At 34.4% G+C, this 10,544-nt stretch overlaps 2 protein-coding genes across 2 annotated transcripts; one reads left to right on the top strand and one right to left on the bottom strand.

Moving 5' to 3' along the window:
• Window positions 1-293: 293 nt before the first annotated feature.
• LOC101897896 (sodium/potassium/calcium exchanger 3-like) lies at window positions 294-2,494 on the bottom strand. The gene is made up of 7 exons (XM_005177349.3): window positions 2,355-2,494; window positions 2,088-2,291; window positions 1,838-2,028; window positions 1,587-1,773; window positions 881-1,186; window positions 725-826; window positions 294-661 (listed from the first exon to the last, which is right to left on the bottom strand). Exons 1-7 carry the CDS (start codon window positions 2,392-2,394, stop codon window positions 318-320), a joined length of 1,374 nt encoding a protein of 457 aa, XP_005177406.1. The 5' UTR covers window positions 2,395-2,494; the 3' UTR covers window positions 294-317.
• A 3,525-nt stretch (window positions 2,495-6,019) lies between these two features.
• LOC101898062 (sodium/potassium/calcium exchanger 4-like) lies at window positions 6,020-10,282 on the top strand. The gene is made up of 6 exons (XM_005177350.4): window positions 6,020-6,283; window positions 6,358-6,597; window positions 7,586-7,921; window positions 8,032-8,247; window positions 8,314-8,511; window positions 9,315-10,282. The coding sequence occupies exons 1-6, from the start codon at window positions 6,124-6,126 to the stop codon at window positions 9,749-9,751; spliced, it is 1,587 nt and encodes a 528-aa protein (XP_005177407.2). The 5' UTR covers window positions 6,020-6,123; the 3' UTR covers window positions 9,752-10,282.
• Window positions 10,283-10,544: the final 262 nt, after the last annotated feature.

Genomic DNA, 10,544 nt, shown 5'->3' with positions numbered 1-10,544 from the left:
GGGCTTGGAATAATTAGAGGGCAAAGAAGACCATGTTGAGCTTGAGTCCTCTTTGTAATTGTTGTAAATAACTTTGAATTTGATGTAAACCAAAACCTAAATAACACATTATGTTGCATACCTTTAGGAGTTACTCATTAATATTCTGATAATTTATCAAGAGCAAGATGGCTAACTCCCGAAGCAAATAAGCTGATTTCCAACAAAGATTTTGAAGTGCATTCTTCTACCTTCCGGAAATATGCATGCGATCTTCTCAAATTTGCCTAGGAAAACACAACCTTCCGAAAATTTTTATATATAATCTGTTTTACTTCTCACGATTTATGTGGACAATGGGGTACAATGTGACTACCAAAAACGTACATTTCCAGTGTTATAGCCAAAACAATATAGATTAAATATGACAAGAGACATATGATCGCAACACCAAAGCCCAACTGGAATCTTGTAATCAAAAATGATCCATACAATATGAAACATGTGGACACTAAAATGACGGTAGAGTGGAATATACTCGCCGAATTTATGGCCACTGCATGGTGTTGTGCACTGCTACTGGACATGAAGATGGTTTTGAAAAGCCATGGAACACTCAAGCAAAAGGAAATATTGAAATTGTTCGAGCCCACAGCATTGCAAACGGCCATGGAACCATAACCTAAAGAAAAATCAAAGTAAATTGGATGATACTTGAAAAGATCTATAGACCAAATCTGAGTACCTTTCTTGGTCACAATAACACTTGATATTGCCTCTGGGATACTGGTACCAATTGCCAGAATTGTTATGCCCATTATCGAATCGGGAATTTGCAAATAATAACCTAATCCAAAAATTTCCTATATTTTTATATAAAAGTGATATTTCCACGCCTTACCAACGACGGTCAGCATCCAGGATATTAAATAGGTTAAAAGGGAAATCCACACAATGGACATAACCAAACCCAAGAGATAACATTTACGTTGCGAATGCCTTCGAACATTTGGTATGGTGAGAAACATTAACACCTCCAAAGGATACGAGATACACCAAATGAGTTTTGCCCAGCTGTTCTCATCGATTGGCCAGTGACAGAAATTGAATGGTTTCTCCTCGGAATTATCCGGGTCAAGCATTGCCAAAAAGTCTTGTACCGGTCCACGGGGTATAAAACACACACATGGGCATGATTTTTCGGGATCTAGGGGGTTAGAGTTGAGAAAACATGAAGGGGTTTTCAGCGGGATGGGGGTTTATATAACTAAGGACCTTTTTAAATATAACAAATTCCAATAAAGGTGAGAATACATAAAGAGCTTTTTTGACTGGCTTAAGTCATCGGCTGGCTTCTCCGTAGAGGAAGAAAGGATATTTATTTAGACTTAGTTCGATTTTGGCTCAAAGGCCAACGGACCCTTTGTTCTTTTGCGAAGAAGCCAGCCGATGACTTAAGCCAGTCAAAAAGGCGTTTTATGTATTTTCAACTTAAGAACCAACATTCCAAATAGGTTTTTAAAATTTTGAATTAAGTCCCAAAATAATCAGAAATAAGTACCCTAAGATTTTTAATAGTTATTCAGATTTATTTGTTTACGTATTACCTCTAATTTGCTTTTGCAAAACCCCATCCAATGACAAGTTGATGATGTTGCTTAGGAAGCAGAAAAAGAGTATTGCAGCTTCATACCAAAATATATAACCATCAAACATAAATACAGCCAGGAGAATAATATTTAAGGTATTCCAAAGCAAGTCACGGGTGAGAGGCCACCAATCCAAGGAGAAGCCCTAAAAGAGAGAAAAACAATTAAAATAACTGCCAACAATGTGTCCTTAATTTAATGCCACCTACCACCATGCCAGCCGAAAAGCCACAAAATGCAGTGATAGCCAAGCTATTGAAGGTCGAAGAACCAACAATGGTACCAATACCCATGTCACCCTCAGTCAAAAAAGTGGCATAGAAATTCACAAAGAACTCTGGTGCAGACGTAGCCACGGCAAGAAATGTGGCTCCAGCCACATCGTAGGACATACCCAATTCTACGGAAATAACATCTTCATTTTCAAGATTTAATTCAAAATCCGAATTTCCAACTTACTATAGCACAATCTCTCCACGGACGGTACACAATATTCATCACAGACAATGGCCACGCCCAGAAACAGATACATGTTTATTACAAAACATATCAGGACATAATCGTAGCGGATACCCTCCTCGGTAAACCAATTGGGAAAGGCATCTATTCCACTGATGGTACAATTTTCAATGTTGTCATGATTTCGATGGAAAAACGTGAGGACTTTGAGGAGACAAACATATATATAAAACTGGAATCATGGATCTACCGATAGGAATCACTTACTCAAAGAAACATCGCCCTCATTGTGTTTTGTGAAAGCCATACGCAAAAATTTTATTAAATAATTTATTTATTCGATAATATTTATTGCTAATGACAATTTCGAAGAAATCGGAATACACTCAGAGAAAAAAGTTGGCACAAGGTCCATATAAGGTCAGCCAAGAAGACTACTTTTGACAATAAATTTAGTAGTTTTCGCACTATTAGGTCTATTCCAGAACTGCAAGAATGTAAACGTTTTTACAAGGATATCAAAAAAAATGCAAAACTAGTAGATTCTTGCAGGTTCTGAAACAGAGCAAATATGTCTTTTGACCGCAAACTCAGTTGTCAGATGGGCTTACTGGCCGACCTTCTGATCTGTTCCAGAATCTACAAAAATCTACCAGTTTTGCATTTTTTTCCATACCAAAAATGGAAAATCGGTTATCGTAGTAAAAACGAATAAATTTTCGCAGGTCAGGCCATGGGTAGGCAAATATTAATGGATTTTGTTTGAACCTTGTGAAAGATTGAAACTCGCTCTGAGAGAAAAACTCTTTTCTCCGACTGTGAGGTAACGGAAAACTAGTAAAAATGTCAAAAATATAAGGTAAATATTCAAAATAAACATATCAATTAGAAGTTGGCAAAAATTGGAAATAATTTTTGAAAGGGTGAACTTTTTTCCAGAGAAGTAGTGAAAGATAACGCCATATTTGTTGCAGTAAAAGAAAAAGTTTTAGATTCTTGCACGTCAAGGAATAAAGTTATTCTTCATTGCCCAATGAAGTCAATTTAAAGTCAAGCAACTTCGCTTATAAGAGTTAAATTCAGAGCATACTTTAAGGCGCAAAGCGTTCAGTAATTTAAAAAAGAAAACCGTCAGGATTTAAATAATTTTTTGATTTTCTAGCGTTTGTAGAATCAAGGAAGTAAAGTCATGCAATTATATGTTTACATTTTTTTTCAAAAATTATTTATTTGACAACATCTCATTGTCAAAATTTGTATATATAAATTCATGGTACATACACAAATCAGAGATGGGAACCTGTTTTTATGTAGTGAAATGTGACAAGGTAAATTACAGAAAATGCAGAGATGGGAATGCTTTTTTGAAATGACTTTACCTTCTACATTTTACCATGCATATGCAAATTATCAAAAGAAAAGGGGATAAATATGAGTCCAGTGATTTATTTGATCTATTGAAATATAGCTAGCTTTTACTATTAGGTCAGCTTATAGATTATTGTGCAGTTTGCTTGAGTGTAAAAGGAAGGCCTCCATTCAACTGTAAATCCCCCTAAGCACTTGACCCATGCTATAAGTGTGAATTTTTCTTTTGCGCACACTTCGAGCCCTTGAACATTTCCCATTGTCTTTTCGACGATTTTATTGATTTTGTTTTGCTTTGTTTTTTGTTTTCTTCTACAGTTTGCTTTTTGGTTATCTGCGACAGTTTTAAGATGGCATTTGGTGATTAATTTCATTTGGACGATTGATATTCACTACTGATGTCATTGAATTTCTTAATTGACGTCATTCCCACACACAGGTGCGGCAAGTGTGACTGCTTCGACGAAAGGGAGGGCGAAGAGAGGCAATTTCCACAATAAAATATATATATGTTTATTCCAGCAATTTCAAGTATGTATGTTGGTTATCAACGATTTTGATTTATATCCCGATTAAATTTTAATATTTTGTTTTTGGTTCATTCCTCAATTATTTTGAAACACAATTTCAACTGACCGCTGTTCGAAAGATATGGTAATTTCATATTAATTAAGTCCACAGACAATGCCATTGATGCGACGGGTACTTTTCTTTGATTGCGCCAAGAGGGAATTACTTTTCGAATTTAGATTTGAAGTTGATTTTAGATATGAAGTGGTAATATCGGACCTGGAATTTTCGGCAAGGGGATTCCTGATGGGTCTGGACATGTGAAAGGCATGTGAAACCAACCATGACTAATTAGAAAGGTGGTAGCTATCAGAGCCAAAGGGATTAGTTGTTGGAACATGGCTAACTGTTTTGAAGAAGATTGTCATTTCGAGATTATTAAAGATATCAATGATCATTAAAATAAATAATAAAAATAATGAAAAAATGCCATTGTAAGAAACACACAAATAAATAAATGAAAAAAAAGAAATCTTCTAAAAATTACTCTTACAGTACGTTTACATATAAATTAATACATAAATTATTAGCCACTGGATTTGTATTAAAATAATCATATCCATTACATATGCTTTAAATAAATTAATTGATTACCGCAAACGCATTTGAATTAGGTCGTACTTACTGTTTATTATTTTATCGCCCTTGGGCGCCAGAATCTTGAATCTTGAGAAGTTTTGATTGAAAAGTGACATTTCACTCAATATAGGCGCGCAAATCTATGAAAGTAGTATTGACAATTTATGATTTAGATAAATACATGGTAGAAGAATACAGGTAGTCGCATCGACACAGCCGCTGGGACAATGAACTGTCAAAACAATTTTGGAATTGAAAATTTTCCATGAAATATGATTGAAAATTGTAAAATCTTTTGAAAAATTCATGTGATAATAACCTACGATTGGCTTCGTATAAGAAAGCATATAAAAATCTACTTATTTTTGATAACATTTTTAAAAAAATTGACAAAGGCGTAGAAGCAACTACCTTTATTCTCCTACCATGGATAAATAAAGGAACATAACAGACAGGTCTTAACTTTGACGATTCCTCCAAAATTTTCCATCCGTCGGCTGGGTTTGATAAAAGTATTTCAAAGTCTTTGAGCATATTTTTTTTAATGATTGAAATCATTTTTTGTTTAGTTTCTTTTTCCATTCAAGTTCAGTAGATTTACATAAAATATGTTCTTCCCGAAAACCAATAAATTTTCTCTTCATTCAAAATGCCGAGGCTTATCTTAAAAATGTTTGTTCAATTTTTTTTTTTCTTTTCTAAAAATAAATAAAATATTTTGCAAAAACCCAAATCTTTTGGGTCGTAGTCAAATTTGCTGGACATAAACTACGTTTTTATGGACATGTAGCCTTTGATTTGATTAGTTTCACTACTGATAAGGGCCTCCCCCTACTAACACCCCAAAAGATTGATTTATAAACAGGTTTCAAATTTAGCTCCAAATATTAGGCAAACATATTTATGTTTGCAAACGTAAATATTTATGCCAAACATTTACTAAAATATCAAACAGAACTGGAAAAATTTAATTTTGTGAAAGGAATTCCAAATTTGAAAAAAATGGTGTCGGCAAAGATTTGGGCTAGGAACTTAACAAATCAGGGCAAATTTAAGACATAAAAGTGAAGAATATTCCATTTAGTCAAGTTGCTAAGCAACAATTTTGTCATTCTGGAAGATTCCATATTGCAGGTATATCCAAGACTTTTAATATTCCCATTAAAACAAATCTACCCATAACCCAAGAACCAATACCTGCTACTCAAAACTACCTGCTGTCAGAATTCGATTCCTAAACACAACAGCCAGAAAACACACACATTTTTGGAAATTTTCCATCAAATGTGTAATTCTGTAACGCGACTTATCAATTATTTGTCATTCGATGGGAGTTTGTTTTCCTTCCAGAGGAACGCACACAGCAATTGTTTTCCCTGAAAATAAAAACAACAAAAATCACATGCGTACATAAGAGACTGCAATTGGCACAAGGGCTTGCAGTCGCCGTCAAGCAGGCATTTAGTGACGCACGAACTTCTTCCGATAGAGGTAGCCGCTGCAGCAGCATAAATTCCAAATGACGTTGTCGAATCGATCCAATATCCATTCCAAATGGAAATTAACGAAAATCATATTCAAATTGAGAATGGTGTTGATATTGGGAATATTAACTCTTTTCTATTTACGTTTTCTGTTGATGGAAAACGCGGTGAAAAATTTCGATGAAAATGAAAATTGTATGACTTGTTTGTTGTTGTGTGGTTTGAAAGTGTTTCTTTAAAAAAAATGTATCTGTTTACAAATTCTACAGCATGGATCGAAACACGGTATAGCCGTAAAATCTTATCTGTGGATTATTGGCCCCATGAATCGAATGTAGGCAATTGTACTCCTCCCGCTATTTTGGAATTCCCCTCGGACGGCTTAACGCGGGACCAACGCATCCATGGCTGGATAATTCTACACATTCTGGTGGTTTTCTATGGTTTTTGGTTTCTGGCTGCAATATGTGATGATTACATGGTGCCAAGTATTGAGCAGATCTGTTCGAGTAAGTGAAGTTGGTATTGGGTTTGAAATATGAATGAGAAGGAAAATTAATGTCCAGTCATGGTACAATAACAGGAAGTAGAATAAATGCTCTGTTTCAGAACCTGCAAAAATCTATTAGTTTTGCAATTTTTCAAAATCATGAAAGGAAAATCGGCTATAGTAATAAAATGTTCTACATTCTTACAGTTCCGGAACAGACCAAAAGCTATCACTTATTTTTTTTTGGTCTCTAAGTCTATTACTTTCAGTAATGTGTGTATATATGTGTATGTTTCAAACTCATAGTCTGTTCCAGAATTGCAAGAATGTGAAACTTTTCATTACGATTACAGATTTTGTCTTTATAATATCGAAAAAATTGCAAAACTTGTAGATTCTTGCAGGTTCTGGAATAGAGTATCAGTTGTAATATATTTATAATTTTTTTGATACACTGTTTTCTTCCGATACTAATTTCAATTTTGTGGAAAACCTCTAAAATTGCACTCATATTTCCGTTTTCTCCAATATTTAATTCGAGCCTATTTTTGGAACAACATTTATTTACTCTCCCAATGGTTAATCCCTACACATTTAAAAAGAAGTAAACAATTAGAAAAGTATTTAAATGAAATCGGAAGCATTTATTTCATTTATTAAAAAATACAATTGACTTTGACATATTTTATGATTTCTTACTGTGCCCTTACCAAGAGTAAGCAAAAGAGCGAGGTGTTTAAATCTCGCTCTGAGAGAACTACTGTGAAGAGAAAGTATGAACACGGAAAGCAAGTTAAAATATCAAAACAAAATGGCATCACAAGATGACTCCACTTTAATACTTTTATACGATAAAAATAAAACGAAGAAATGCTGGCGAATAAGAAATGTCCTCAGTGCATTTATCAGACGTTTTTTGTGACCTCCTATACCCTATTTATTATTTATTTATTTATTTAAATTTTTACTCGATTTTTACTAAAACCCCATTTTTTTCTCTTTTACAGATTTTAAAATAGACGAAGATGTAATCGGGGCCACAATCATGGCAGCTGCTGTCTCTAGCCCAGAACTCTTTATGAATTTCGTGGGTACCTTCATAACCAAGGGAGACATTGGTGTGAGTGCTATTGTGGGTTCGGCTGTGTTTAATATCCTGGCTGTGCCAGCATGTTGTGGTCTATTTGCCCTTAGCTATTTGAAATTGGATTGGTGGCCCATAACTCGTGATTGTGTTGTATATCTTTTGGCCGTCTTAACGCTACTCGGTATCCTAAGAGACGGCAAGGTGATGTGGTATGAGGCCATTGGATTAATTGTTGCCTATTTCGTTTATATGTTGAGTAAGTGTGTAACCATGAAAACGTATTGAAATGTACGAAGAGCTATTACAATTGGCATTTGCTCTAACTGAGAATCACAATTCTCACATTTTTTTGTTTACTTCCTCAAGTGATGTATCACAATCGAAAAATATCCCAAACGGCTAAAAAACTTCTACTCAAATGTGGCCTTCATACTGCCCAATATCGGGAAGTTACAGAATTCACGCCACTGCTAACGAAAAACGAGTCCAAATTTAGTCTAGCAACTGAGGCGTATGTATCCCTTGAAAGGGGTCTGCATTCATCCCACTTAATGTTGTACCTGGAGCAACAAGAGAAACAAGGTATGTTCCAATCTAAAATTAAAAAAATATTATCGAATAACTGAAATAATTTTTGTTCTTCTAAAGAAAACATCCGTTCCCCCTGGTCTTGTGAAGGATACTCCAAAGTGGAATTTATTTTCCGTTGGCCAATAACATTTATTCTATGGTCGACCGTGCCGAATTGCCGGCAACGAAATGCTCTGCGGTATTTAACCTTTGTTTTGGCCATTGTTTGGACGGGTATTATGTCATATGTGGTAGCATTTGCCATAACCATTATAGGTAAGTGTTATAAAAAGTTGCCCCTGTTTCACATTTCATTTCAAATGTTATCGCTTTACACACCCCCAAAGAGAGAATGCAACCAATAGAATTCGAGAGATTTAACTTTATTGCTTATTAAGTTTTAAGATATTTTTTTTTCTTTCGTATTTATAACCTGCAATTTAAATTGTATGGAACTTGAAGAGTTTTATGGATGCGCATTTGATTATTATGTAGGAAAGGTTTTCAAGGGCATTCACATAACCTTTCCATACATTTTGCACTAATTCAGTCAATATTGTCTTAATCTAAAACTGTCCAAACTGTATCTCTCAATACACACTTTTTTTACTGGACCTTTGTGTAAGTTTTTCATAAAGCATAAGACATCTGCTGGCTTTTTTCTTCAAAAAAAACAAAGGATTTTTAAGCCGACTTAAGGTGAGAATACATAAAAAGCTGGCTTAAGTCATCGGCTGGTTTCTTCGTAGAAATTAGTCGTATTTGGTTTCTTCGTATTAAATTAGTTTCAGGTTGACTTAGTTCGATTTTGGCCCTATGTTTCTTTGTTATTTTTCGAAGAAGCCAGTCGATGACTTAAGCCAGTCAAAAAAGCATTTTATGTATTCTCACCCATAATTTGAACTAGGGTACCCTTTTATCTTCGTTCTTTTACGAAAAACCCATTCGGTGTCTTATGCGAGAAAAATATACTTCCATATATTCCCACCTTTAACACATATACATGTCTGCCAATTCAAATTCTATTTTTTGTTTTTATTTGACCTTGTAAAATTTTTTTTCAATTGATCTCTCTTTAGGTGACACCTTACACATTCCCGACTCTGTGTTGGGCCTTACCATATTGGCTGCCGGTGTAAGTATACCGGAAGCAATTTGCAGCATCATCGTCACACGACAAGGCCAGGCATCGAAAGGTCTCAGTAACTCGCTCGGTTCGAATACATTTGACATCTTACTTTGCTTGGGTCTACCGTGGTTTGTCAAATCCTATTTTCTGCCCGACAATCCACAAGAATTTTCGATAATTTTAAATGCCGAGGGATTAACATTTACCGGTGTTGCCCTATTGACATCACTGCTGGCATTGTACCTGATTTTTGCTCTCAATAAATTCACATTAAACCGGAGAGTAGGTCTAACCTGTCTGGTACTGTATATTGTAATAATAACTCTAACTACTCTAATGCAGTTGAATGTATTTTTCCCCGTTAATTTGCCAGTTTGTCCGCATTAGTTTTAGAGACAATTGATGAAAACGTGTGTGATTTCGTAATTGGTAATTTAATATAGCTTTAAGAAACGAGTATAAGCAGGTTTACACATATGGAATCCAGTAGATTTCAAATGTCAAATAGAAGTTAAAATTCACTTGGTTTCGTATGTGTAAACGTGCTATTATTTTATAAGTAAATCTAGTGTTATAATAGTAAATATTCCTCAACAATGGCAGAAACTTAAAGTTACAATTGAAAAATTGAGTAAAAAGTGAGGTAAAGGTGGAAATAGATAAAGCGCTTATTTGGAACAAAGGAGTTTTTGGTTGCCTTAGTTCGATTTTGGCCCATGGCTCCTTTGTTCATTTCCGAAGAATCCAGCCAAATAAGAGCTTTATGTACTCCCACCCTAAGACTGTGGGACAAATGCAAAATCCGACCCTACTCTAACTCCCAGAATATCTTATATCTGTAAAATAGATTTTATTGGTTTACATACGAATAGCTTACAATATTTTCAATAAATTTAACTTTTTATAAAAACGAAAAAATGTCTTATAAATTTATCATTTTAATCAGTAAATAATTCAAAAGAGATAATAAAGAGAGATATATTTAATTTTTCTAAGTAGCTACGTTCATTATATAATTTTATCAATGGCATTGGCGAAGTTCAAGAGTATTTAAAAATTTAATCAAAAATCAGATTTCAAATAATTTACCGAAGAGAAAAATACTTCAGACGATTTAAAGGGAATAATGGAAAGATAAACCATAAAACGCACGTGCCTTCTTCTTCAACAAAAAAAGTTA

Source organism: Musca domestica, unplaced genomic scaffold, assembly GCF_030504385.1.
Source record: "Musca domestica strain aabys unplaced genomic scaffold, Musca_domestica.polishedcontigs.V.1.1 252, whole genome shotgun sequence".
NCBI classification, from domain to species: Eukaryota; Metazoa; Arthropoda; class Insecta; order Diptera; family Muscidae; genus Musca; species Musca domestica.
Note: the sequence above shows the minus strand (reverse complement) of the source record. Positions and strands in the feature narration are given on the sequence as shown.

Excerpts from the sequence above, each read along its gene's own strand:
- LOC101897896 (XM_005177349.3), bottom strand. The coding sequence starts at position 2,394 with ATGGCTTTCACAAAACACAATGAGGGCGATGTTTCTTTGA. Across the intron at positions 1,774-1,837 it reads GCTTTTCGGCTGGCATGGTG|GGCTTCTCCTTGGATTGGTG; the intron begins GTAGGTGGCATT and ends TCTCTCTTTTAG. Across the intron at positions 827-880 it reads CTGGATGCTGACCGTCGTTG|GTTATTATTTGCAAATTCCC; the intron begins GTAAGGCGTGGA and ends TTTTTGGATTAG.
- LOC101898062 (XM_005177350.4), top strand. The coding sequence starts at position 6,124 with ATGACGTTGTCGAATCGATCCAATATCCATTCCAAATGGAAATTAACG. Across the intron at positions 6,598-7,585 it reads TATTGAGCAGATCTGTTCGA|ATTTTAAAATAGACGAAGAT; the intron begins GTAAGTGAAGTT and ends TCTCTTTTACAG. Across the intron at positions 8,248-8,313 it reads GGAGCAACAAGAGAAACAAG|AAAACATCCGTTCCCCCTGG; the intron begins GTATGTTCCAAT and ends GTTCTTCTAAAG.